Here is a 25,770-nt window from a genome sequence, read left to right as displayed (position 1 = left end):
TTAAATCTCAGAAAGCCCAATTTTGAGATCAAATTATTTTATTGCAGTGATACTAGAGAGGCAAGCATCTTGGCTTTTAACTTGTGCTTTAATCTACAGCAGTGATTCCCAAACATTTCCAGTTGCAAACCACTTTCAGAGGAATAATTTCATAGAAGTCCAGTACAAATCTACTTAAATAGCTGCAGTTTTGTCAGGCTCAACACTCCTTTCTAACTACTGTAGCCTAGGCTGGAAATTGCTGCTCTAGAAAAATACAAAGTATTATTATTATTGGAAGATATGATTGCAGTGAGGCATAAATTAAAATGCTCAGTGAAAAGACCTATATGTTTCTACTTTATTTCACTGTGAATACATATATTGTTAACAATGATTTAGGTTTAGTAATTTAAATTATTTGCATTCTGGGTTTGTGCAATTATCTACTCCATTTCTGAAATGCGTTAACTGAGCCTCCTAACTTTTTCTATCCAGATGGTTTATAGGAGATTGGTCAGAATGCAGTAAGACCTGTGATGGAGGAATACGTTCACGTACAGTTCTTTGTATCAGAAAGATTGGACCTTCTGAGGAGGAGACACTGGACAATATCAACTGTTTAACACACCAGCCTATTGAAAAAGAGCCCTGTAACAATCAGTCCTGTCCCCCACAGTGGGTCGCTTTGGACTGGTCAGAAGTAAGGAAATTTTACTATGTTAGCTTTTTGGCAATAGTGAAGACAAGAGCTCTGACCACTGAATATTAGTACATTTTCTAGTGCTGCTTGCTAAGTAAAAGATTAATAAGAAAGTCAAAACCTGATAGATTTAGAGTATTGAAGCAGGTTTTTGTCATTCATATTTCTTTTTTTTCTTTTCTTCTATGTTGTCAGTTCTGTTGTTTTGTCAAATGATTATGACCTGTTATTAATCATAATAGAAAAATAGTAAAATACAAAATAAAAAAGTACTAAAAAAACCCACCAAAAAAACCAACAAAACAACCCTAGAATAGCCATTTGGTATAAGACAATTGCCTTAAAGAAAAAAGCAATTTCCATTAGTTCCTGAAACGGCAAATAGCTGGAGCGCAGAGATGATGGGTTTACAATATCAGAAGCCAGAATAATTTGCTAGGTTTTTTCTGAAGTAACCATGCTGATGTAAAGCATCACCTTTCTTAGCAACAGACCTGAAAATTGGTATTCTTTTTATTAAAGAAAGAACATCTTTTGTTAAATATAGTGATATCCCTTATAGTATAAGCCAAATTGTGACCTTATACTGATTCAAGTGTTAAATTTGAAGGATGTGAACCAGTGCAGCTGAAAGAAGATAGACTGATCTGTGATACATTTGAATGGGACTGCATCACATGCAAATCAGAGTGCAAAAATGTCTGTTTTAAAATTAGTTAATTTGGGGTTTTATCCTACTGTTTCTTGGAAAACTATTCCTGAACTTTAGTCTTTGAATTGCAAGAAGTGGTCTAATGGTCTAGTTCTATGCCAGTTTATACCTGTTTGCTTTTGTTATCTGAAACAGCTCCTCTTCCTTTCCAGTTGTTATATGTCAGAAAGGAATTAATCTTGACCACATTCTGCTTTCATGTTTCAATTTGAAGTCGTCTTTTTGGGAATGGATTATTAGAGTTAAATGTATATAATATCCCAGAGGTTTCACACATGCCTCGTCCTTTTGTTTCCTGCCTCTATTGAAAATACCCATAACCTAAAGTGTATCAGTATACCCTAAATGACCTCCTCCTGTTCCTCAGCTATCACATATTGATTACTTAGTCATCTTATGCTCTGTTAATATATCCAGACCTTTATCCTCCTTTTTTCATTTCAGTTAGTGATCTCCTAGTTTAAATAGAGGTTCTTGTTATTTTTTTTTGAAACATATGCTCTTGCACATCATGCTGCCAAATTTCACTTCATTTCAATTATTCATGTCTTCACAGTTGTCCAGTTCTTTCTGTAGAGCATACCTCTGTAGCATCAAGGTCAGTTAGTTACCTGTGCTAGACACTAATTTCATTAATGCTGAACAACTGAAACTACTGTTGTATGAACATCATTAAGTAGACTATAAAGAAATATTAATCAGATCAGTCCCATTACTGATCCTAGAAGGTCTTTGCAGGTTGCATCTCTCAAATCCTAAACTTTACCCAGTTGTAATCCCCCTTTCAAACACTTTACTGAAGCCGAGGTAAGTTAGAACTGCTCCACTTACTTTGCCTAAAAAAAAGAAGGGGGACTATTAGAGTAAACTGGAATGATCTAACAATGATATGCCCATGATTCACTGTATCTCATTTTCTGTGTATTTGCTTGCCTTTAAACAGTCTTTAATTCAAAATAAATTATAAATAACTGCATACTATAAAGAAGTTTAATGTGCCTGTAGTTGCATAGATCGCTTCTATGCACAGATACTTTTAGCTCCAAAAATTGTTACAGCCTCTCAAAATTCAAAGCATAAAGAAGGAGGCCTACTAGCATCACTGTGAGCACCCATAGAACTGGTACAGAACAGTTCTTAACATAATTTGTTAATACAGGTAATATAGTTCACAGAATCACAGAATGATGGTTGAGGTTGGAAAGGACCTCTGGAGGTCATCTTTTCCAATCCCCCCTGCTCAAGCAGGGCCACCTAGAGCTGACTGCCCAGGACCATGTCCAGATGGCTTTTGAGTATCTCCAAGGATGGAGACACCATCCATTATTAGTTAATAATAGTCTAAACATTATAGCAGTACTTAAAAGTAGTAATATCTGCATGTTAAATCACAGTGTTATGAGCTGCCATGGAAGCTGTTGTTGTTCATCTCCTTTTTGTTTGAATTTCACGCTTGTATAATCTCCATCTGTTCTTAGCTGAAGAAACTACTTGTGTAGACAAATTGTGGTGGGTTGACCTTGGCTGGCCGCCAGGTGCTCACCAAGCTGCTCTATCACTTCCCCTCCTCAGCTGGACAAGGGGAGAAAAATATAACAAAAGGCTCGTGGGTCGAGATAAGGGCAGGGAGAGATAACTCACCAATTACCGTCATGGGCAAAACAGACTCAACTTGGGGAAATTAATTCATTACCAATCAAATCAGAGTAGGGTAATGAGAAATGAAACCAAATCTTAAAACACCTTCCCCCCTACCCCTCCCTTCTTCCTGGGCACAACTTCACTTTCGATTTTCTCTACCTCCTCCTCCCCTGAGCAGTGCAGGGGGATGGGGAATGGGGGTTGCAGTCAGTTCGTCACACGTTGTCTCTGCCCCTCCTTCCTCCTCACACTCTTCCCCTGCTCCAGCATGGGGTCCCTCCCACAGGAGACAGTTCTCCACGAACTTCTCCAACGTGGGTCCTTCCCACAAGCTGCAGTTCTTCACAAACTGCTCCAGCATGGGTCCTTTCCATGGGGTGCAGTCCTTCAGGAATAGACTGCTCCAGCGTGGGTCCCCCATGGAGTCACAAGTCCTGCCAACAAACCTGCTCCAGAGTGGGGTCCTCTCTCCACAGGGTGCACGGGTCCTGCTAGGAGCCTGCTCCAGCACAGGCTCCCCACGGGGTCACAGCCTCCTTTGGGCATCCAACTGCTCCGGCGTGGGGTCCTCCATGGGCTGCAGGTGGATATCTGCTCCACTGTGGACCTCCATGGGCTGCAGGGGGACAACCTGCTTCACCATGGTCTTCATTGCAGGCTGCAGGGGAATCTCTGCTCTGGTACCTGGAGCACCTCCTCCCCCTCCTCCTTCATGGACCTTGGTGTCTGCAGGGTTGTTTCTCTCACATATTCTCACTCCTCTCTCCCGGCTGCAGTTTCTGTGCAGCAGTTTTTTCTCCTCCTTAAATATGTTATCAGAGAGGCGCTACCACTGTCGCTGCTTGGCTCAGCCTTGGCTGGCGGCTGGTCTGTCTTGGAGCCGGCTGGCATTGGCTCTGTCGGACATAGGGGAAGCTTCCAGCAGCTTCTCACAGAAGCCATGCTGCATTAAAGGGTCCCCAATTCAACACTATATGTCCGGTCGCATTCAATATATTGAACTACCGCAATTACGGATGCACAAATAGCATAATATACTTTCAATCTAATTGCATTCAACGAACTATCATGGCCAGACTTAAGAAGTTTGGTTCCCGTTCAATGAACTATCATGGCTAGATTTAATGAACAGTACAGTTTATTAAAGCAACAGAATTACAGATTCTTTTGGATTGCCATTGATAAATACACTGTCTGCAAAGCACGTGCAAGTACCAAGAATATGAATAATACAGTTGACTACAAACACGTTAAATTATGGAAAAACTCTGTAGAGATTTCTCTAAGTTTCCTGGGGAAGGACTCAGTTTAACTGAGGGTTTGAATCTTACCCAGTAGGTATCCCTATGGGGGGGGGAGAGGTTCAGCCCATCAACTGATCCCAGAAGTCACCAATGTCCTCCTGACTTGTCTATGATGGTGTCTTCCCTAACATTCCTCCTCTCTTAAGCCCTTTTATACTATTTTCTTATTTTTGGGTGGAGCTCGAGTGACTCTAGTCATATATACCTTTATTATGATTGGTATAAAATCTCCTCGCTTTACTTTTAAAGGTACATGCTAGAGAAAATTCAGAGCACATGCTCGGTGAGGGGTGGTCGCACCTTGGAGGCAGGTAGTTTTTGGGATGGAGGTGTGTTTTGGTATTATAATGAGAGTATAATGAGCAAAGTTCACCCAGAGAACATGATTTAGTGTGTCACTACTCCAGAACTGGGCATTTATGATATAAATCAGAAGTAAGGCCATAGCATTGACAGAACCCCATTGTTTCACCTCCTTGCTTCAGTGGATTCAATGCAGGGACCTTCCATTCTTGTTCCAGTAGTTCCAGTTCCCCATCCCTGTGGTGATATCACAGGGCCTGGCTGCAGTGTCTCCACTCTGCTCCACCCTCTGTGTTGTTTCTCTTAGAGTCAGCATACCAAGCTCCCCTGGTGTTGCTAACATCTAAGGTTGCAGGTTATGTTGCTTAGGGAATTATTATGGAACAGATTTCATGTATATCCACTATATTCCACCCTGGAGGTTTACCTTCCCTTAAGAGGGGGACATATCAACAAGTCACCTCCAGCAATAATTCCACACGCCATCCCTGTAGCCCCCCAGCTACCAAAACCTTGCCACGCAAACCTAATACACAAATATATTTTATCATTATATATGTTATTTTTCATTGAACAAAAGAAAAATGTTTCCATTTGCTGTATTGCTCGACTGTTTGGTTTTGTTCCGTAAGGAATTATGAATGAAATGCCATTTTAGTGAGCTTTTATATCAAAAAACTTCTAAAATATAATGTGAACTTTTGAAAATTTTTTTGTTTTCATTAATTTATCATACACATGCTTTTGCTTATATTCTGAATCTCCTGTTATTTGTAATAGGTTTTGTAGATAATCCACTATCATAAAACAGATAGTCATTCCCAGAGCATACCTGAATCTGTCTCTAGTTTTATTCAGGTTTAAGATAAAATATTTTTTTGAATCAGTTCTCTAAAAAGTTGTCAGCTTTATAGCCTGTAACCTATAGGTAAGCAATTTCTTTCAGCAACTTTTCTCAGTGTAGAGCAGGACCTCAAGAAACCTGGAAATGGCACAGTGAATCTTAAAGTGTGTCTTGTTCTACATGCAGAACAATATTATTATTTTTACCCCACTGTTAGCCAGCATTTCTCACAAGAAGTAGGGCACCATAATCAAGGCAGAAAAGGTTTTAAATGGTCCTTGTCCCTACCTGAAAAGGTACAGTGTATTCCAGCCTTTTGAAAATGAATCTCACTTGGAAAGGAGTGAGAAGGAACAAATGGATGAGTAGAAAGGGATGTTCAGTTGAAGACTCTTTCATACCACATCCGTGGCATTGATAGTTTGTAAGAAGTTCTTTGTGTGCGTTATCATGATACTTTATTTCTGATTGGAATATCTAGGCATCATCTCAGTACTAGCAAATAATAGTAGCCATATGACAAGTTACAGAGCCATAAATATATGTTGACTGTATACTATTCCTCTTTAGCTACCTCCTCTAGACTTTGCTCACTAATACATCATCCTTAGATCCATCAACATTGCCAGCCTCGTAAGAAGCTTGAGCAGCTTTTAAAGGCCTTCACAACCAGGCTTTTATACAACAGGAATGTGTTATAATTTTGAACAAAAATGTTCTAATCTAAAGACTAAATCTCTGCTAAGCTTCTGGTTGTGGTGGTATTTTGTCAGGATTGTGAAAAAATGCTGACTTTTTTTGATATTAATTTTGCCTGGTGTAGCTTGGCAGAGTGTCTTGACTGATGATACAATTTTAAAATAATGAGAAAAATTGCTTTTTTTTTCTGTTCAGTGTTCCCAGAAATATAGTGTATTTAAATCCCTACAGTAATATACATATAAACATTTATATATATATATGTATTTATATGATTTTCTGACGGAAGCATGAAAATGAAAACAAGAGTGAACTCAGAAAGTGGAAGAGTTGAATACTGCTTCCATTGAAGCCAATGGCAAATCTTGCTAATTTTCTCTGGAATGCAAGTTCTAAAGCTTTGGTTTTATAGTCAAAACAAGCAATACTTGATACAAATTAAGCAATTTTAGAACTGTCCTTAGGAGAATGTAAAAGTGCTTATATCAAATAGTAATTAAAGCTAACAGTGGCTTGCCTAGCAGAATGTAGTCATTCTCAGGTAACATCAGTTTCTCCATAAAATTTTTTATGCTTTGCAATAATTGAGCTTTGACTGAATTATTCTGCCCACTGTAAATTAATTCTTTTATATTTTTACATATAATAAAATATAAACCAGCAAAAAATAATCTAAGGATGTCTTGGGAAGAGCCTTATGTCATGGTTTAACCCCAGCCAGCAACTAAGCACCATGCAGCCACTCACTCACTCCCTCCCAACCCAGTGGCATGGGGGAGAAAATTGGGAAAAGAAGTAAAACTCATGGGTTGAGATAAGAACGGTTTAATAGAAAATAAAAAGAAGAAACTAATAATGATAACACTAATAAAGTGACAGCAGTAATGATAAAAGGATTGGAATGTACAAATGATGCACAGTGCAATTGCTCACCACCCGCTGATCGACGCCCAGTTAGTCCCCGAGCAGTGATCCCCCCACCCCCACTCCCCCCAGTTTATATACTAGATGTGACGTCCCATGGTATGGGATACCCTGTTGGCCACTTTGGGTCAGGTGCCCTGGCTGTGTCCTGTGCCAACTTCTTGTGCCCCTCCAGCTTTCTCGCTGGCTGGGCATGAGAAGCTGAGAAATCCTTGACTTTAGTCTAAACACTACTTAGCAACAACTGAAAACATCAGTGTTATCAACATTCTTCTCATACTGAACTCAAAACATAGCATTGTACCAGCTACTAGGAAGACAATTAGCTCTATCCCAGCTGAAACCAGGACACCTTATCAGACAAGCACATTTCCTTTGCATTCATATTACTGTTAGTCATGACTTTCACCGAGTGAGTCAAAAATTCTAGAAGCATGTGGCAATGGGAGACACTGTTTCCTGGGGGTTTTTTTGTCTGTGTATTCTGTCTTTCATTTGCTGTGGAGACATAAATTTTTTGTTAAATTCTACTGATGCTTTTTATTTTTCGTGATTCAGTATTATTGTAGGCAACCTATTTCCTTACTTCACTTTCATTTCTGGGGACAGGGTGTAGTCAATCTTATTTAGTGGAATTTTGACTATGACTCAAAAAAAGTGTGGTTTTTTTTTTAAGGAATGTTGTTTCCTTCTGGTAGCAGTAGCTGAAAGATTTTTCTCAAATGGCAGCTTAGGCATAGATAAAGAACATGTCTTCAAGCCGGACTAGAAAATGGATGCACCTAACTCAAATTTTGATCCTCAAACTCTTGCTTATTTGCTACCATATTCTAGAGATTATGAAACTCCATAGGCACATTGGGTTTTGACATTTATTCACTGATTATCGGAAGTACTACTTGCGTGTCTTGACACATAAGAGAAGCTGAGTACCAGCCTCTTGCCAAAGCCACACAGTGATTCACACACTAGACATTTCTCCACATATCCTCTCCAAAGGCCTCAATTTAGAAGACATTCTTAGAGCATGTTTAATGAACCAAGTTCTACATGAGGTACAGCAATAGTTACTGGTCTATTTTAAGAGTTGTCTGGTGATAGCTTGCTTTTTTGCATTTTTATAATATTTCAGGTTTTAGAATGCAACACCCAGAGTGCAGAACACAGCTCTGTGCAACTCTGAGGGATTTTAAGCCTCTCTGCCTCCTGCTGTTCTACAAAGTGAACTGATCACTAATCTGTAGACTACTCTTATGATGGCAGGCAGGTCCTTTCAACCTTGTCTCTTTTCTGTTTGCTTTTCACAGAAAGCTCAGTCCCTGGGAAGAGGAGACTGAGTGCAAGTGATTTTAAGCACTCAGCTAGGAAGGGGCACTTGCTTCTAGTTCCTGCTCAAAAGTCTTATGCATGTTATATGAAATATTCGTGGGAGGAAATACATGCAACATTCCATGGAATTTGGACCAGAACTGAGGAGTCATGATCATGATGCTGAAGACCTGACATATTCATTGTCATTCTTTTTTGGTCTCTATTTAGCATTAATATTTAATTCTTTTTGCAGTTCAGCCAGAGAGGTAGAGATCTTCCTTCTCTTCCTTCCCTTCCTTCCCTCCTTCCTCTAGTTTTCTAGTAGGTAGATATTTGGGGTACACAAGATTTGGGGTTAAAGCCTGTCAGAACCTGGGCTGGACAGACCAGGGAGGGGTTGTGGTGAATTGGGAATTCCCTCGGCCTAAGGTGAAACGACACCAAACGACCAGTTAAACCTTTTACTCATGGCAGAAGCAAACTGAACTTGGAAGGTGTTAACAGTAGGTGGCGTGGCGTGGTTGCTCTCAAAAGGAATTGCCATGGAACTACCTCAGTAAACCGTGTAACCCATGGTAACCATATACATCAATTCAGGGAAGAAGGAGATCCTTCCCGTTGAGTCACAAGGTTCAGAGTGGACCCCCTTGCTTTCTAGACTCCTCCTCAGAGAAGAGCCTAGGGGCGGCTGGATCCACTCCTAGTCCCAGACTTGGTCAACAGTTTTATGTCTAAAGGGATGAGGTGTAGGGGTTATGAAAAAGGAAAGAGAAAGAGAGAGCAAGACAGAGAGAGAAAGAGGAAAAGAAAAAAAAAAGATGTCACCAGTCCTGGGTCCAGTTCCGGTGGGTGCACGTGTGTGGGGCTTCAGTTTGTGTCCTTTTATCATCTCCTTGCCCCTCCTTTGGGCAGGCACTTGAACTCATTAGGCTAATTAGGTGTCATGCATGGTTTGTGCTTCCAGAACCTTTGGGAAATGGGTCGGTGGGCTTGGGGGTTGTTTGGGGAGTAACTTCTCCCTCCCTGCAGACATGACCATTGTTTGATCTTTGGCCATGCATGGTGAGCTGCCCTGCTCAGCGTATCAGAACAGGGAGCTGTACATACGCCTGCAGGCCCTCCCAGTCCTGTTGCTGATGTCCTGTGCTGATCTGTGCTGATTGGCTTCTTTTCACCTGTGGTTCATTGCTATGCAGGGTTCGTTGTTATGCAGAATTCGATGTTAAGCAGAACTTGCCCCACCACAATGTTTGAGAGAGAAACTCTTTCAGTCTCTCACAAAGCCCCTTCAGCATGAGGAGGATTGAATCTGGCTTTTCTGTATGAGAATTCTGAACACTGAACTATTGTAGATAAGGAGGCAGTACCTTGATAGGAAAGGCTAGAATAGGACAGGAAAGGAAAGGTTAGGTTTTAAGGAAAGTGTTTATATACCCACTTTGCAGTTCTGGATTATAAAGTCCGAATGGAGGACCCATCTCTTTGCAACCCAGTTTAAAATCCTAAATCTAAGCAGAGATCAGATTTAGGATAAACCTTTCTATTCTGTATTGACTAGTTTAGGTGACTCACACTGAGAGATTCTTTTAAAGATCTTCCCATATGTTTATTGGGGAAAGGTGTGTTCATTGTAGCTCAGTGATCTGTAAGTGAGGTGGAGAAAGATTGTACTAAGGTCATATTAAGAACAGAGTTCTACTTTTAATTTCTGAAATGCACACTCAAGTTTGTTTCATAATAATGTTACATGTGGCAGACCTTTCTACTCTGCAGCAAAGTGCTTATCTTAAACCTAACCTAAAGGCTTTTTATGTATAAAAGTAAATAGTAGCACAATAGCCTAAATATAAATAGCAAAGGAAATCTGCTTTTATCATATTAAAACTTATAAAAACTTTAACTTAATAAAGCAATCATCAGTCAGCTTGTTTGTGTTTCTAAACATTTTAAAATCATTATCATCTTGGGAAAATTGTGATTATAGTTTAATTATAAGAACATAAATATATTCTCCTATTTTCCATAATAGCATTTCTGACATGTTTATTGACTTTTTACTGAGATTTTCATTATTCATGTATATATTTTTTCAGTGCACGCCAAAGTGTGGCCCAGGATTCAAACACCGAATTGTTCTGTGCAAAAGTAGCGATCTTTTAAAAACTTTTCCAGCCACGCAATGTCAAGAGGAAAGCAAACCTCCAGTCCGCATCCGCTGTAGTTTAGGCCGATGTCCTCCTCCTCGCTGGGTTACTGGAGACTGGGGACAGGTAAGATAGTTCATATAAGTATTTATTGCCGTTAGTCTCCTACACATTAGTACCTTTAAAGATAAGAGGTTGCTGGAAATGGATAAGAGATGGTTCCCATGACTGGAGCAAAAGCTTCTCCCCTGTTTGTCTCAGACTGAAATGTTATTTTGAATGATAGTTGTCTGCTGAACTATAAAGGATTTGCTAACAGTAATCTAGTTTCTACTGGATGAGTTTCCATATGCATTTTGCATTCTGTATGCATAAGAAGTGTGGCTAGCAGGTTGAGGGAGGTGATTCTCCCCCTCCACTCCACTCTTGTGAGACCCCACCTGGAGTACTGCGTCCAGCTCTGGGGCCCCCAGCATAAGAAAGACATGGACATGCTCGAGCGGGTCCAGAGGAGGGTCATGAAGATGATCAGGGGGATGGAGCACCTCCCCTATGAGGATAGGCTGAGAGAGTTGGGGTTGTTTAGCTTGGAAAAGAGAAGGCTCTGGGGAGACATTATAGCTGTCTTCCAGTACTTAAAGGGGGCCTACAGGAAAGATGGGGAGGGACTCTTTATCGGGGAGTGTAGCAATAGGATGAGGGGTAATGGTTTTAAAATGAAAGAGGGTAGATTTAGATTAGATATTGGGAAGAAATTGTTTACTGTGAGGGTGGTGAGGCACTGGAACAGGTTGCCCAGAGAAGTTGTGGATGTCCCCTCCCCGGAAGTGTTCAAGGCCAGGTTGGATGGGGCTTTGAGCAACCTGGTCCAGTGGAAGGTGTCCCTGCCCATGGCCAAGGGGTTCAAACTAGATGATCTTTAAGATCCCTTCCAACCCAAACCATTCTATAATTCTAAGCTTAGATTGGACATTAGGAAAAGGTTCTTCACTGAGAGGGTGGTCGGTCACTGGAACAGGCTCCCCAGGGAAGTGGTCACGGCACCAAGCCTGTCAGAATTCAAGGAGCATCTGGATGGCGCTCTTTGTCATATGGTTTAGTTTTCGAAAGTCCTGCGAGGAGCAGGGAGTTGGACTCGATGATCCTTATGGGTCCCTTCCATCTTGAGATATTCTATGATTCTATGCATTTTTTTTAAAAAATTAAATAGTCCTTATTACAGGTTTTTAGAAGGGGATTTTGGGATACAGCGATGTTGCAAGGTTTCGTATTTTTAAAACACATTTAACTTAGTTGAGAAACATGATGGAAATACAAAGCCAATTAAAATTTTACTAAGATATATAGCCACCCAAAAATTTTTCCAAGATCTATGTAATTTTACATAAAATATGCTTAATTACCAGACAGGGATCTAAATTGTTGCACCACAGACTGAATGGTGCTGCCGTTATGTGGTGTTTCTAAATAGGATATACTGAATTTCCTTCTTTTTCATTATGTTTTTGCATCTCAGTTATGATCAATGGCCTGTTATTAAACAATAACTTGATATTTCAGTTTCTAAGTTTGCGGAGTAATTTGCCACTAATGAAAATAAAACACCTTAGCTTAACTAACCAGGAGACAATAATTTGTGGTATTACAGTCTAATTGACTTTTCTTTTATGCTAGTTGTCCAGGTGTGCATTTATCTTAAATTGATATGTCCTAAAAACAGTTTAGTTATAGAAATTCAAAAATATTTTGAAACAGCAAATATTTTGAAACAGTGGGACAGCACTGCATCAAATCAGTTTCTGTGGGACATGGCCTTCCCATCACCTAGCAGACATGGCAGGAGTGGGCTGCACTCAAGAAACATGCTGTTTCCAGGGCATCTTTCAAATTCAGCCAGTGGCCCATGGCAGCTTGGAGCTGCAGCCAGGCCAGGGTGCTGGTGTCCATGCACCTATCATGGGGTCTGGCCCGGGGCTGGGGGTTGCCCTGGTCACTCATGTGTGGTGTGGAGAGTTGCTGAGCTCCCTGCTGTGTCGGGTCTCTGCCGCCAGCACCTGAGGGGAGGCTGAGCACTGGACATGGGTTGGCTTTACACTGGGAAGCCCTGGGTCTGGGGAGCACCCTGGGTAAGGAGCACCCATGGCCCTCACCAGCTGCATGGGATGGGCTGAGCAGCAATTGCTGACCAGCCTCTGGCTCACGGGGGGCTGCCCCCTCTCCTGGAGAAGTGAAGGGGATGCCATGGTGAGCAGCCACGCAGCTCTGAAGAAGTCCCTGCATGTGAGTGGGAGGGCTTGAGCTGAGGTGGAATGTTGCGGTCAAGACGGACAAACGACAAGTACGCATTCTTATAGTACAAGCAAAGAAGGTTTTTTTTATTACTACAAGCCAGCAAATTTATAGCCATTATACTTGTTACCTTGTACATATGTCTGTCCCTTATTGGTCAAAAAGTTGTCAGAAGTTGTTTTTCTCACCCCTCGTTGGGTGACTTTTTCAGGTTCCTTATCACAACTGCAAACGGTCAACACATTCCTTAAACTTAGTTTCCCAGGCATGCTTCTCGTTCTTTCTTGTTCTCTCACGGGAACACTGTAATCTTGTCAAGGTCAATATCCTCCCCAGGCCCCTCGGTCCAGCCGAGGTCCTCCACAGTGGAAGGCAGGCAGCAGAGCTGGGGGAGCAATGGTGGGGCTGCAGCTCTGAGGTGTGTTCATCGACAGGGATGCTCTGAGAGGGGAGGCATGCTGCCAGGCTGGGAGAGCTGCAGACATGGCCCCCGGGGCCAGAGGGTGGGGATGGAGAATGGGTCCATGAGCTGGAGTAGGGAAGCTGGGAGGGAGTGAGGGGCCGAGGAAATCCCAGGTAGTGAGGGGATCCCAGGGCAGGGCCTGGATGAATTGATGGAGACCTCAGGCCCCATCCCAAAGTACCCCTACAGTGGAGAGGATATGTCTCCTATGGGTAGGCAGAGTGTGCAATCCCCGTGGAAAATCCTTGTGCTCAGAGAGGCCAAGGGGATCCTCTTTGTGCTGGTTTTGGCTGGGATACAGTTTTGTGATATTACAGTCTAATTGACTTTTCTTTTATGCTAGTTGTCCAGGTGTGCATTTATCTTAAATTGATATGTCCTAAAAACACTGTTTAGTTATAGAAATTCAAAAATATTTTGAAACAGCAAAGTGTTTTTGTTTGAAAGATACTTTCCCTTTTCCATAAGAAAGTCCTCTAGCAGATTTGAATGCTTGTTCTCCTTGGTTTTTCTACTTTGTTCTAAAGTAAATGATTTCTGTCTTGAAAACATGCACTTATACTCAGACATGATATATGAAATAGTGTAAATTATATTCTTATACCTCAAATCCAAGCTGTTCAGGGATCTAACATTGTATTGTGTCTTATTTCTTTGAAATACAAGTGGTTGCATATACTGTCAAAAAAACCCCAAAATCTAAGCTATCTTATGAAAATGATTTTATATATTAACCAAATCTCTTCAGATGCTTGTCTTTTTTTAAATTTGTGTATGTGTACTGTTCCTGATTGCTTTCCTGTTATCTTGTTTTACATTTAAAAATTGGATCCAATTTGGTTTACTTTTTTATCTCTTATTTTCAGTGTTCTGCGCAGTGTGGTCTTGGGCAACAGATGCGAACAGTACAGTGCCTCTCATACACCGGACAAGCATCCAGTGAGTGTCCAGAAACACTTAGACCTACATCAATGCAGCAGTGTGAAAGTAAATGTGACAGTACTCCCATTTCCAACACAGAAGGTAAGTTTGCCATCTTAATATAATTTATTCTGGAAAGAGTAAAGTAACATGGTCAGTATTACTGCATTAATTTATTAGTAAAAGTCTACATTACATCATCTCTCAGCCTGTGAATGAATTTTTTACAATTATTTTCTAATTAGTCATTGTAGTTCAAAGGTGAAGTCAATAAAAACCTAAATACAGGTTCTTCGTTTAAAAAAAAACACCCTTAAAAATATATAGCCTAAGTCATGGACAAAATACTGTCATTTTGTGTTATTAATTTTCCAGTCACTTCATTGGTTCAATGGAAATGTCCATCGTAGCAGGGGGACCATGATATACTTCTCATCCACTGAACTGTTACCTGCTTCATCAGTGGTTAACATAACAACGTAGTGGCAAGAATAGTTGATCACATGTTCATTGAAATACTGGGACCACAGATTATAGCATCCTTCCAGTACTTAAAGGGGGCCTACAGGAAAGATGGGGAGGGACTCTTTATCAGTGAGCGTAGTGATCGGAGGAGGGGTAATGGTTTTAAAATGAAAGAGGGTAGATTTAGATTAGATATTGGGAAGAAATTGTTTACTGTGAGGATGGTGAGACACTGGAACTGATTGCCCAGAGAAGTTTTGGATGTCCCCTCCCCGGAAGTGTTCAAGGCCAGGTTGGACGGGGTTTTGAGCAACCTGGTCCAGTGGAAGGTGTCCCTGCCTATGGCAGAGGGGTTCAAACTAGATGATCTTTAAGATCCCTTCCAACCCAAGCTATTCTATGATTCTATGAATCTATATTTTATTTCCAAACACAGATGTCTTTCTCCAAAGTAAGGATGTAATAAAGTACTTCTAAGTGCATAATCAGTCTCAATCTCCTCTTAATTTCAAGATGGAAAAAGTCATGTTCTTATTTATAGTCATTTTGTTAGTAATTCTTTAATATTGTCAGGAAAATACACTGATCTCCTATAGATGAATACAATCGAGGATTTTCTGTGTGTGATCTATGGACACTGTGTGGCCATGGACTTCTTTAAAGTAGAACTGTGCAGGGAAACTATGAAAAGCAAGCCTGTCAGCAATAGTGTTTTCCAGGGACCTACATTTTCACTGGAAAATTTTTGGGATCCACAAATTGAATATGTTGAAAACCACTTACATAGTATTCCAGATGGACTTTAGCTCTTTGGCCTGCACTCGGAGTTGGCCAGGCATGAGCCAGCTCCTTACTGACAGCCATGCAGCCTCATTAGCACAGTACTTTGCTTGAGCTAATAAGTCCTAGGAAGAATTGAGGGGAAAAAGATATAGCACAATCTCTTCCAGTAGATACAGTTCCCAACACATTGCCACTTAGCACCCCATGTTTGCTTTTGTCCCATATTGAAGGTATTTACTGGAAACCACTGGTTATTTGTAAGCAGTTAAGTGGCTCAAATGGCTCAAAAGTAAATATAATCTCAAAGTTCATTTAACAATTTAAAATACCTACATCCTTTCACAAGAACCTAGTTGCAATCCATTAAATACTAAGGGTGCCCTATCCCAAAATTAGACAAAAAATTTGTCTTCAAGATATCTTTTTCAATATTTTGGTAAGCATTTCTTAAATATAAATCCTAATTTATAAACATTTCAGAGCTACTATTAAATGCTGAATTTAAGAAGCACAAACTGTGAGTGTTTGCAGAATAATGTGCATGTATTGCACATTTTTTGCTTACACTTTCGGCTTTAAAAAAATCCTCTTAGACACAAGAGGAGCTGACATCTGTGTTAGTAAAGTGTTACCCTTTAAACAGGGAGGCAAAATTTTTCAGCATACTAGAGATGATGGAAAGCTTTTAAGATTTCAAGAACTAACTAATCCTAAAGAGCACAAGTATTTTTTGAAAGATAATACTTTCTAAGCAAGAAGTATTTGAGTTCTGGTATTTCCTTGTGGATGTATTTGTGAAAGGAGTATTCTGTGCCTGTATGCATGCATCTGTCACTCTCCATGTGCAGTGGGATGTGAACTGTGTATCTGTATTTGGTTTTCAGGGAAGGAGTCAGGCCTCTCAGAGGGAGGGTTCTGCCCCTTGGGAATCCATGTGCATAGCAGAGCATATCTGCTCACACACAGAGACTTTGTCCACATGCCACCTAGTAGCACTGCCTTGTGCTTTGGGCCCCACTGTGGGGCAAAAGCAACTTCAACAATAGGTCGTTGGTTTGCAGCAGGGTCAGACTAGCTGAGGGGATTCCCTTCCCATTTCAAACCCCAGCGAACCTCATTCCCTTTACTCCCCAAACTCCAGTGTTCACAGCCTATGGGACCCATTTATCAATTTCCAGGCAATTTAATTTTGGTAACCCAAGATAAGTATATACATGTTTTTGAGAAAGCTTGAACCACTCTGCAGTATAATGATCATGTTAGTAAAGTTTAAAAGTACTTTCTTGGGGAAAGTAAAGGTTGCTTACATAAAATAAGAGTCAAAATTTTAGGGATATAGAAATAGTAAAAGACAGTTACAATATATCTTGTCACATTTTACATCTGCTTTAGCTCTTTGTTTTCTTTAAACTGTTTGTTGGAGATTCAGAATATTGTAGACGAGGTTTTGAGACTGCCACTGATGAGGGTAACATTACATTTGCTGTTGGAAGTGAACTACAGGTAGCATGTACCACACAATTTGAAATGTATTCAGAATGATTTTATTCTGTAAGTGTGTGTGTGTGTGTATATCTGCTGAATCTAGACTGCTAATGGCCATCTGAAACTTTACCTGAAAAACTATTTTATCTATTTTTATGTCATTTCAGTTTTCCTTGTATTTTTTGTGGTATGTCTTTGCAGTCTCTTTAGCTGAAGGCACAGTGACATTCTGTGTTTTTATTACTGTAATGTAATACTTAATATCACAGTATTGTCTGGTCTGGCCACAAAGTTCAGGAAAGGCGAGATTAATGCATGTAGATTATTTAAACTTATTAACAGTAGTTACTAGGAACAAAAAGGGCTCTGCTAAACCTCTTCCATCCAACCACAGTCCTATGAATAATAGGCTACTTCATCAGCCACCATATCTATTTCAAAACTGTTTTTTAAAACAGAAGTTGTGGGCAACTTCCAGAATATTGTCTTGCTGCTGTCCAAATGGCATTGGCTGAACAGGGTCCAGTTTTAGTCAAGAGGAAGAATAACATAAAGAAATATGAAATGGGATAATTTCAAATCCTACTTTTAGCAAAATGAAGTTAGTGGCTTTACCTGTATTTAACTAAATACAACATATATGAGGGTTATTTTTGGGATTGAGTGAACTTTTTACATTCCGTCAAGATCAGGTGAACCTTTTTTTTCCTCACTCCATTTATAATTCACCATCTGTCTCTCCTATATTCCCAGTCTCCACAAACACAATGGCCTGAAATATTTCTGGAAGATATTTGACCTCTTTTGGGAAGAGTTTTTGAAATAAAATAGTGACCACCCGCAGTTGCTGATAGAGAAATGTGTCTGTTTAAACCAGCTACCCCCAATGTCTTTTCTGCTGACATCCAAATCTGTTTCCAAATTGAGAATTAAAAAAGTAGAATAGTAGTACATAAAACATTGGGTAGGTGGAGTAAAAAATTACAATGAAAGCACTATACCTGTGTTAATGAAATGAAAGTTTAAATCATTTCATGACCTCTACTTGTCTAGCTAGAAAGCATGCACATTGTCATTATTGGAAATACTGTACAGTACAGACCCTGAAGTTCAACCTCACTAATGCTTTCCTAGGTTCAAATACTAAAAATTGTCATCTGCACTTAACTTGCTACTACAGTATGCTTGCAGCATGACTGCACTGTCCATAACTACCTGTTCTGGAGCAAAAATATTGTACTAGGAGGTCATATATAGAAGGAAGACAAATAGGAGTAGCTGAAGGATTGTACATGATGATTGTGTTTGTTGCACTATTACTTTTTTCTTTTTCTACCTGTTTGGTATGTCTGTCTGTTGTCTCTTTCATATTTGGCTTACAGTCATCTCGGAGTCAAAGACTGTTGTTCTGTCAGGCCTCGGAGCAACAGCATCCTGGCCTCCAGTCTTCACTTCTGGATATCAAATCAATACAAAATATGATAATAGTCAAAGTACTGCTAGTTTATCTCATTTTTATTCACATTTTCTTTATAGCTATTGTAATTTGAGAAAGATTGTAGGAGGAAGCCAGTATCAAATGCAACCTTAAAACAGTAAAAATTTACAGCATTCTTTTAAGACAAATTATTTTCTGAGAAATTAATCTAATTTCATTCTTCCCACCAACTTCATTTTTGCAATTCAGACTTGTGGGTTTTGCTTTTTCTCTGTATACATCTCTTCCATCTTCCTATACGTGAAGCAAGGCTCCTTGCCAAAGTCCTATTTTAATAACAGTCTGGAAGAAACTGTGCAAATGCTTTTAACTAAAAATCCCCTATCAGGCATCTATCACAATATTCACTCCAGTGCAAAGCAAATCTGCAGTAGCAACATCTGAGCTGTAGAACCTGAGCATACCATTGAGCTCTCAGATACAGCCATCTCTCCAGCTATAATCAGAATAAGAACTGGGCACGGAACAAACTATTCCATTCCCTATTCCCACCTTCTTTCTACAGAAAGGAAACTGAGCCAGAGGAGAACCACAGCATACTCCAGCAGTGCTCCTGTAATGTACACCCACAAGTCACTTTAGATACAACCTGTGTGGGATGGAAAAGAAGTAATCCTTCCTTTGCGTGGCTGAGCTCTTGTTCTCCCTTCCTGGAAGAGTTACCTGCCAGTATGACAAGGGCTGCTGAGGCAGTAAGCCCAGCATATAGGGAAAACACAAGTATGAAAAAAAGCTCTTACATGTCAATTACAGGCATAAAAATGGCTTTTCCTCCTGCATAAAAGACAGCGTGGATGTATGGAACCAAGCCTAAAGTATAATCCACCATTCAGTCCAGTCACTGAACTCACACTGTTGGTGCCTTTATTTATAACACTTGTTATTTTCTCCACCCCTGTTAGCTGCAATGCATATTCTATTTCAAGGATTCTTACAAATGCACAGGCATGGTACCAAATAGTGCGAATCATGTTAGATTTTGGATAACCTCTTACGGATGAATAAAATAACTCCTGAGAAAGAAGATATAAAAGTATTGTAAGAAAAATGACTCATATTTCCTAGCTGTCTAAAGTGACCATTTATCCCAATAAATGGTAATTCTTTCAAGATAAAGTGGGCACACTTCTAAATGTCTGTGAGAGAAGCCCTGCAAACATTTTTATGGCTTTTTAAAATATATTGCGTGCACTAGGCTGGACTAGAAAGAGCAGTTACAAAGAGGGCAAGGTGGATGGATAGAGAAGCAGCATGTTAAATGTCAAATTTTCTTTGTACTTTAATTTTTATTTCTGATTTTTTCTCTTTAATGCCCTTAATTATTAGAGTGCAAAGATGTGAACAAAGTGGCATATTGCCCACTGGTGTTGAAGTTCAAGTTCTGCAGTCGAGCATACTTCAGACAGATGTGCTGCAAGACCTGCCAAGGACACTGACCCACAGAAAGCACGAGAATGTGCGTTGTTATTATTGTGGAAAAGCATCCATTGAAGAGAGCCACACAGCGGAATGAGATTGACGTCCTTGCAAATGCATTACCCTGTGGAAAACGTAACCACTGGTCAGCCCCAGCTGACAGGATTTCAATATTATTTTAACTTCTGTGAAGTGGGATTTATTCATCCAAAGTGCTGGACACAGTATAAGGAGGGCATGCCAAATTGGAAAGATCCACACAGCACATATAGAATAGCTTACTGTGGAACATTTGTGTTCTTTTGACTAAATCCAATAGTCTGTTTACCTCCTTGGACCATTAAAATAATTTTTATTATGGACTTAGCAATGACACTGAATCCATTTGTATTTAAAACTTTTTAAAATGTAGCTGTTATGACTTGGTCTACTATGGAAGTAAAGAAGAATCAAAAAAATGTTAAGTCATAGCTTAAAAATGTTAACTATTTTATCTCACAACACAGCACCACAATTTAAATTATAAAATGAGATTGGAAATGTTATGTAAGGAGCAGAAATTAAAACAATATGTATTTTTCCTTCATTCCTCCTAATTCCCTTTGGAGTAATCCATATTTCCTGAACACTGCTGTGAGCCATATATAAAGCTGTACTAAATAGAACAACCATGAGGGACTTAGTTTTAAGAGGTGCAACAGTTATTGCAGTGGTGCATGAAATACAAGTGTGCTATGAAATGAAATCTGTGTTGCAGGTTTATAGCCATCTTACAATTGTAAAAGTGAAGCTGAGATTTCCACTGAAAGGGAACATATTGAAATATCATGGAGGAAGCAGACTCCAGTAGTGGTGAAGACCGTATTGCCAGATTCTTCACTACTACCATACAGGTTACTTAGAACTTTCACTTTGACTGCAGCTCACTTCTGTTTACAACACCAGCCACAAAGAAAATACAACTTTGTGGGCATCTAGATCTGGTTTACATGTTACTTTTGATTCTCCAACACCAAGGAGTTCCAGTGAAAAAGATAAGCCTACTGCATAATAGCAACAATCCTTTGCAAAGCTGAAAGTTAAAAAGGGTTCCAGATGTTCCCTTCTTTGATACCATAGCAGAAGGGCATTTGTTTATGAGAAAGAATATGTGAATGTACAGTTCAGGAGACCACATCTGAGTGGACAAAGATTACAACCAAAGAATAAGACTCATGGAGATATCTAGGTTCTGTTCAAATGAGAAGTCAAAAGTGTGCTTGAGCCAAGAGGCCTGTCGGGCTATCAGGAGAAAGGCACACTGGAAAAGGGGTGGCTAGAATGAGTCTGGCCACCTTCACCTAAATGGCCAGGTACATATTTAAAGCTGGACCATATTTAAAGCTAGGGGCAGCTTTCAGTATGAGACTGGAACAAACTCATGCCTCTAGATTAGTAGCTAGATGCCCTAACTATTCTGCTGCCATACTCTACTTATTTCATATTACTGTATTTTTAATATTCACCAAATACTTCGCATTTTTAAATGTAAAACCAAACTACTTAGGCAAGTCACATTCAAGAATCTGCCATAAAAAAGTTTAATGTCATGCTCCTCTTCCCCTTCACTTTTCAGTAACAGACTCAACAAGGAGATAAGTGGGTACTTGTTTCTATTAATATATTGTACTTGAACACTTGCAGTTTGTAGCAGGTACTTGATGAATGTGCTTTTGTGTCCAACTATGCCTCCTTTGTTGTAGCGTTATTAAAATTATGTGAACAATAATGTGTTACAAATTCTAACTCAAATACCACTTTTTAAAAAAAGTACTCTTTTTAGTGAAAAATAATTTCAAAATATCATGAGATTGAAGTGTATTGGTGTATTTTACCAATAACAAGCCAAATGTGATGCACACTATTTACTAATGTGAATTAACATGGAACAATAGATATTGTTAACAGGACTCATGCTATGAAATCCCCCCAACATATTGACAATCTATCTGTGGGGTTTTGTGTAGCCCACATATTCATGACCAGCAAATTCCTGTCATCTGCTACCTCTTGCCAGTATTTCCACTTCCATATGCCTGTGACCAGTGAAATTCCTTTTCAGTTGGCTTGCATGTATTCACAAATGCTTATCTGCTGCTCTCATCACCATGTAAACAACTCCTGTTAAAACTGACACCAGTAGATACAAAACCCCAATCTTTAGGAGTTGCACATATGGATTAAGGGCAGTATGTAGTCCTCTGTTAAGTGAATGGACTTTCTATATCCTTTTGACAAAACGCCTTGGTGCTAGCATACCCTGGTTAGGTCAAAAAAGAGATAAAAGGGAAAGGGGTTGCTATGGCATTCTCTAAGCAAGATGCCTCTTTGTATCAGGGTCCGGTTTTCTCCAGGGAATGATTTTGTTTATCAGCTAATGTGTCTTTTCAGCTAACAAGAAAAAGGTTTTCTATGTATTCAAAAGAAACTTTTTTTTTACCTCAGGACATTAAAATTGACTTAGGACATTAAAATTGTAAGGAGTGTTTCCAAAGATACATTTTGCTCTCTTACTGGTGCTAGAACACTAGGGAGTCTGATGTTTACTCTGCAACATAACAGCACTGAGGTTGGAATTTAAAGAACTCCCTGGAGCAACATTGAATTGTATTGGTAAAGGGAACAAAACACAGAATGTACGTGGATTTACAAACTAAGCAATGTTTCAGACTAAGACCGAAAAATGAAGCCTAATTCAATGAAAAATAATTGGTTTCCACAGCACAGTTCATTGCTGCTGCTACACTGTAGCCATCTATATAATCTAAGCTAAATAGTGTTATATTCCTAAATAGTGACAATAGGACTATTTGTATAGGCTATAAATATGACAAGCCTAGAATCAAATAGTGGAATACTAAATGCAGAAATCAATCTGGTGCCAGTACTTCCACTGAGCAATACTATCAGCTGAAGAAGATCCAAACAGAAAGAAAAATCTCCAGATTAACCCCTCAGGGTGTATACACCCAAAAATAGTCCATTTTGTTAGGAACTTTGTAATGGAGTGAATGTCACATAGATATCCTTAATAATACAGACTGAAATTACCTTTGTATTATTGTGATTAGTTGCTTATTATTTTATACTTGGTATTAATGTGGTACACTGTTACTTTATTATTATTATTTTTTGCTTTTGTAAATTATATTCTAATTTATTGTCATGTTTCTTAACACTTGTTCTACATGCATTCTCCTGCTTGTAATGAAAAAAATATATTGTAACACTTGATGCAGTGAAATTCCACACCAGGCACAGATTTGTTTTTAACATAGATAATTTAGTAAAATAAAACTACAGCTTTTAGGAATGATACCCATGGTATAGTTGTCTATTCCCTGACTTACAGTTGCTAGAATTCTGTATGCTTCACATTTGCTTCGTCAGTTGCATCAAAATATATATGTTTTCTTTCAAGTAACATCCATATGTTATGCCAGAATACTGTCCTTGACAGCAGCAATGTTTGTCATATATAAGCAAAACAAAAAGGAAAAGGAAAAGTCAAGAACGTGATCATGTACATTATTAGATAATATTTTAGCTTAAGCAATAAATGTAGATCAAGAATGAAATTAATGGCAGCAAAATATCCTGTACTTCTTGGAATGATTTCATTAACAGCCAGTCAATAATAACAATAACAATAAAATGTCCTTCTTGCATTGAGCTTTTAAGATTTTATCTGAAGCTATAATGTTTTTTAAAATAAAAACCAAAGTCAGTTCAGAAGACTTGATGCTTAGGTCACTGTTGCTGAGAGATGCTTCTTTTCTTACTTGATATAGTAAAAATATCCTGTACTGAAACATCTGATCAAGTCCTATGAAATATTTCTTGTTTCTCTAGAATAACAGTTAAAATCTAGTTTAATGAAAATAATCAATCTACTACTATGAGTAAGATGTTAAAGAAACTACAGAGAACCTTAAATGTTTTGATAAGGCATTTAATAATTTTGGTTATTCTTTTTTCTTCTGTTTACTAATGAGGATTCAAAAAACAATAACCTGTTTTAAAGGTACTGATATTTCCACCTGTGCTCTAGCACAAAGTTTTATTGCCCTACAGATCAGAAGTTAAAGATGGAATAGTCTTAGTAAATTACACAGTCTATTAATGGTTTTCTCTGTCATTCCAAAACTCTGTTGACTTTCCTCCCATACATTCACACTACAAATTATTACCTGATAGGTTTCCCACTATTGTTCAGTTTTGAGTATTATTCTTTCCCCCCGGAGCAACTGTGTTTTGGATTATAATGACAAACTGCATACACTGAAACAGATGCTCTTGTGTTTCCCTCTCTTTTCCTACTCCTGCTACCTTATACCTAACATCACCCATGCTGACTGTAGAATTCCTGGCACACAAAACTCCCTTCAGTCTTCTTAAAATGCACTCTTCTTGCACCTGAACTTTCTTCTGGAATCATCCCTGCTATTATAATTCTTTGTTATACGGTTTCAGTTTATTCCTTGAGGAAATGGATGCTATTTTTACCTGAGGTACTGCTTATCCTTTCTCTGATTTCCCTTGCTATACCCCGCAATTGTTCCTTCATTAGTAAACTCCCTGTTCTCTCCGAAGCTATCTGATCTACAAGAAGGACTTTTAAGTATCCTCTGTAGAACGCTGTACAGGCCTCGGTTATATTACTAGGCACTAAGATCCAAGGACTCTTCTGTGGATGTTTACAGCAATAGACTTTGGATAGCGTCCTGTGAGCCTCATCTGGAGTCAGTCAGTCATCAATCTAAGAGTCTTAAGAGAAGGCCATTACTAAGCTGAGGCTCTCATTCTGTGAGAAGTGATGCCCTATCTGGCTGTCTTCCCTTCACCACAATTAGGTGGAAGGAATGGATCATTGCTTCTGTGTGGTCCCTCCAATCTTTGTCCTAGACAGATTGGTGTAAGAGCATTTGCATGCAGTAATCAGGATGGAATCCAAAACAGATTTATAAAGGCTCAGTCAGCCACATAACAAGGTTTGCTACAGCACTAGCAACTTGGTAGCTTACCAAGTATATTTGGCTCAGCTAAAGAGGGAGTTCATGACCAGTTTAGGAAACTGAGCCACTCAGAATCCGGTACAGTGTGCATTTAAGGATACTGCGGCCCTTAAAATGGCGTATCACCTAAGTACCATGCGTCATTTATTTTCTTCTATTTCTGCACAGGACTGACATTTTCTTTCAGCTGGATAGGCTATGGGACACATAGTTTATGCTCATCAGAAGTCATATAGCTGCCAGTCAGAAAATTACTGAAATCTGACCTGGAAAGGATAAGTATGTATTTCTACATTAAGAGTGGAAAGATGCTATTTCTATAAGCTGGAAGACCTATTCAGAGAAGACCTAGCAAGATCACTAGATAAATAATCTCACTTCTTCAGTAATCCTGTTTGGAATTAATTCATTGGATCACAACTTGAGATAAAAAGTGGTTTGGAAGCTAGAAGTGAAGGCACAGCCAGAGAGAGCTACAGGCTACTATGACCACCCAGAGGGATCAGATTTGGCCTTGCAGGTAAGAGATAAGCCATGGCTTTTGGAAACTTGGTTTCTTACATGCTAAGCACATCAAAATTAGTGTATTTGTTTACTGTCCCCCCCACCCCCCTTGACATCAAAGTCTTTATAACTGTACACACTCTTGCAATTATTGTCACATCCCAGTTCCTAAGGACGATGACTCAGGTTCGCCAATTCCCAGGTCAGGATTAAGGTGAAATGACACCAGGGATCCTTTAACTTACAAAACTCAACTTTTATTCGCTCACAACAAGAATTAGCATGAAACTACGTCAGTAACCTGTGTAACGTGCTAACCATACGTCAC

General features: G+C 39.3%; 1 protein-coding gene across 14 annotated transcripts in view; it reads left to right on the top strand.

Annotated features, from left to right (window-relative positions):
* LOC138683530 (A disintegrin and metalloproteinase with thrombospondin motifs 6-like) overlaps positions 1 to 23,595 on the top strand; it is a 185,859-nt gene extending 162,264 nt beyond the window's left edge. For 10 of the 14 annotated variants that reach the window (XM_069775469.1, XM_069775466.1, XM_069775468.1 and 7 more), the window contains 4 exons: positions 478 to 682; positions 10,514 to 10,690; positions 14,183 to 14,339; positions 19,795 to 23,241. In XM_069775469.1, coding sequence (XP_069631570.1) covers positions 478 to 682; positions 10,514 to 10,690; positions 14,183 to 14,339; positions 19,795 to 19,904 — 649 coding nt within the window. In that variant the 3' untranslated portion in view covers positions 19,905 to 23,241. Of the gene's footprint in view, positions 1 to 477; positions 683 to 10,513; positions 10,691 to 14,182; positions 14,340 to 19,794 lie in introns of all 14 variants that reach the window. The other 4 variants (XM_069775470.1, XM_069775476.1, XM_069775478.1 and 1 more) reach the window with 1 other exon arrangement.
* Positions 23,596 to 25,770: the final 2,175 nt, after the last annotated feature.

The sequence above is a fragment of the Haliaeetus albicilla genome, chromosome W, assembly GCF_947461875.1.
Source record: "Haliaeetus albicilla chromosome W, bHalAlb1.1, whole genome shotgun sequence".
Taxonomy (NCBI): domain Eukaryota; kingdom Metazoa; phylum Chordata; class Aves; order Accipitriformes; family Accipitridae; genus Haliaeetus; species Haliaeetus albicilla.
This window is presented reverse-complemented; position numbering and strand designations above follow the sequence as displayed.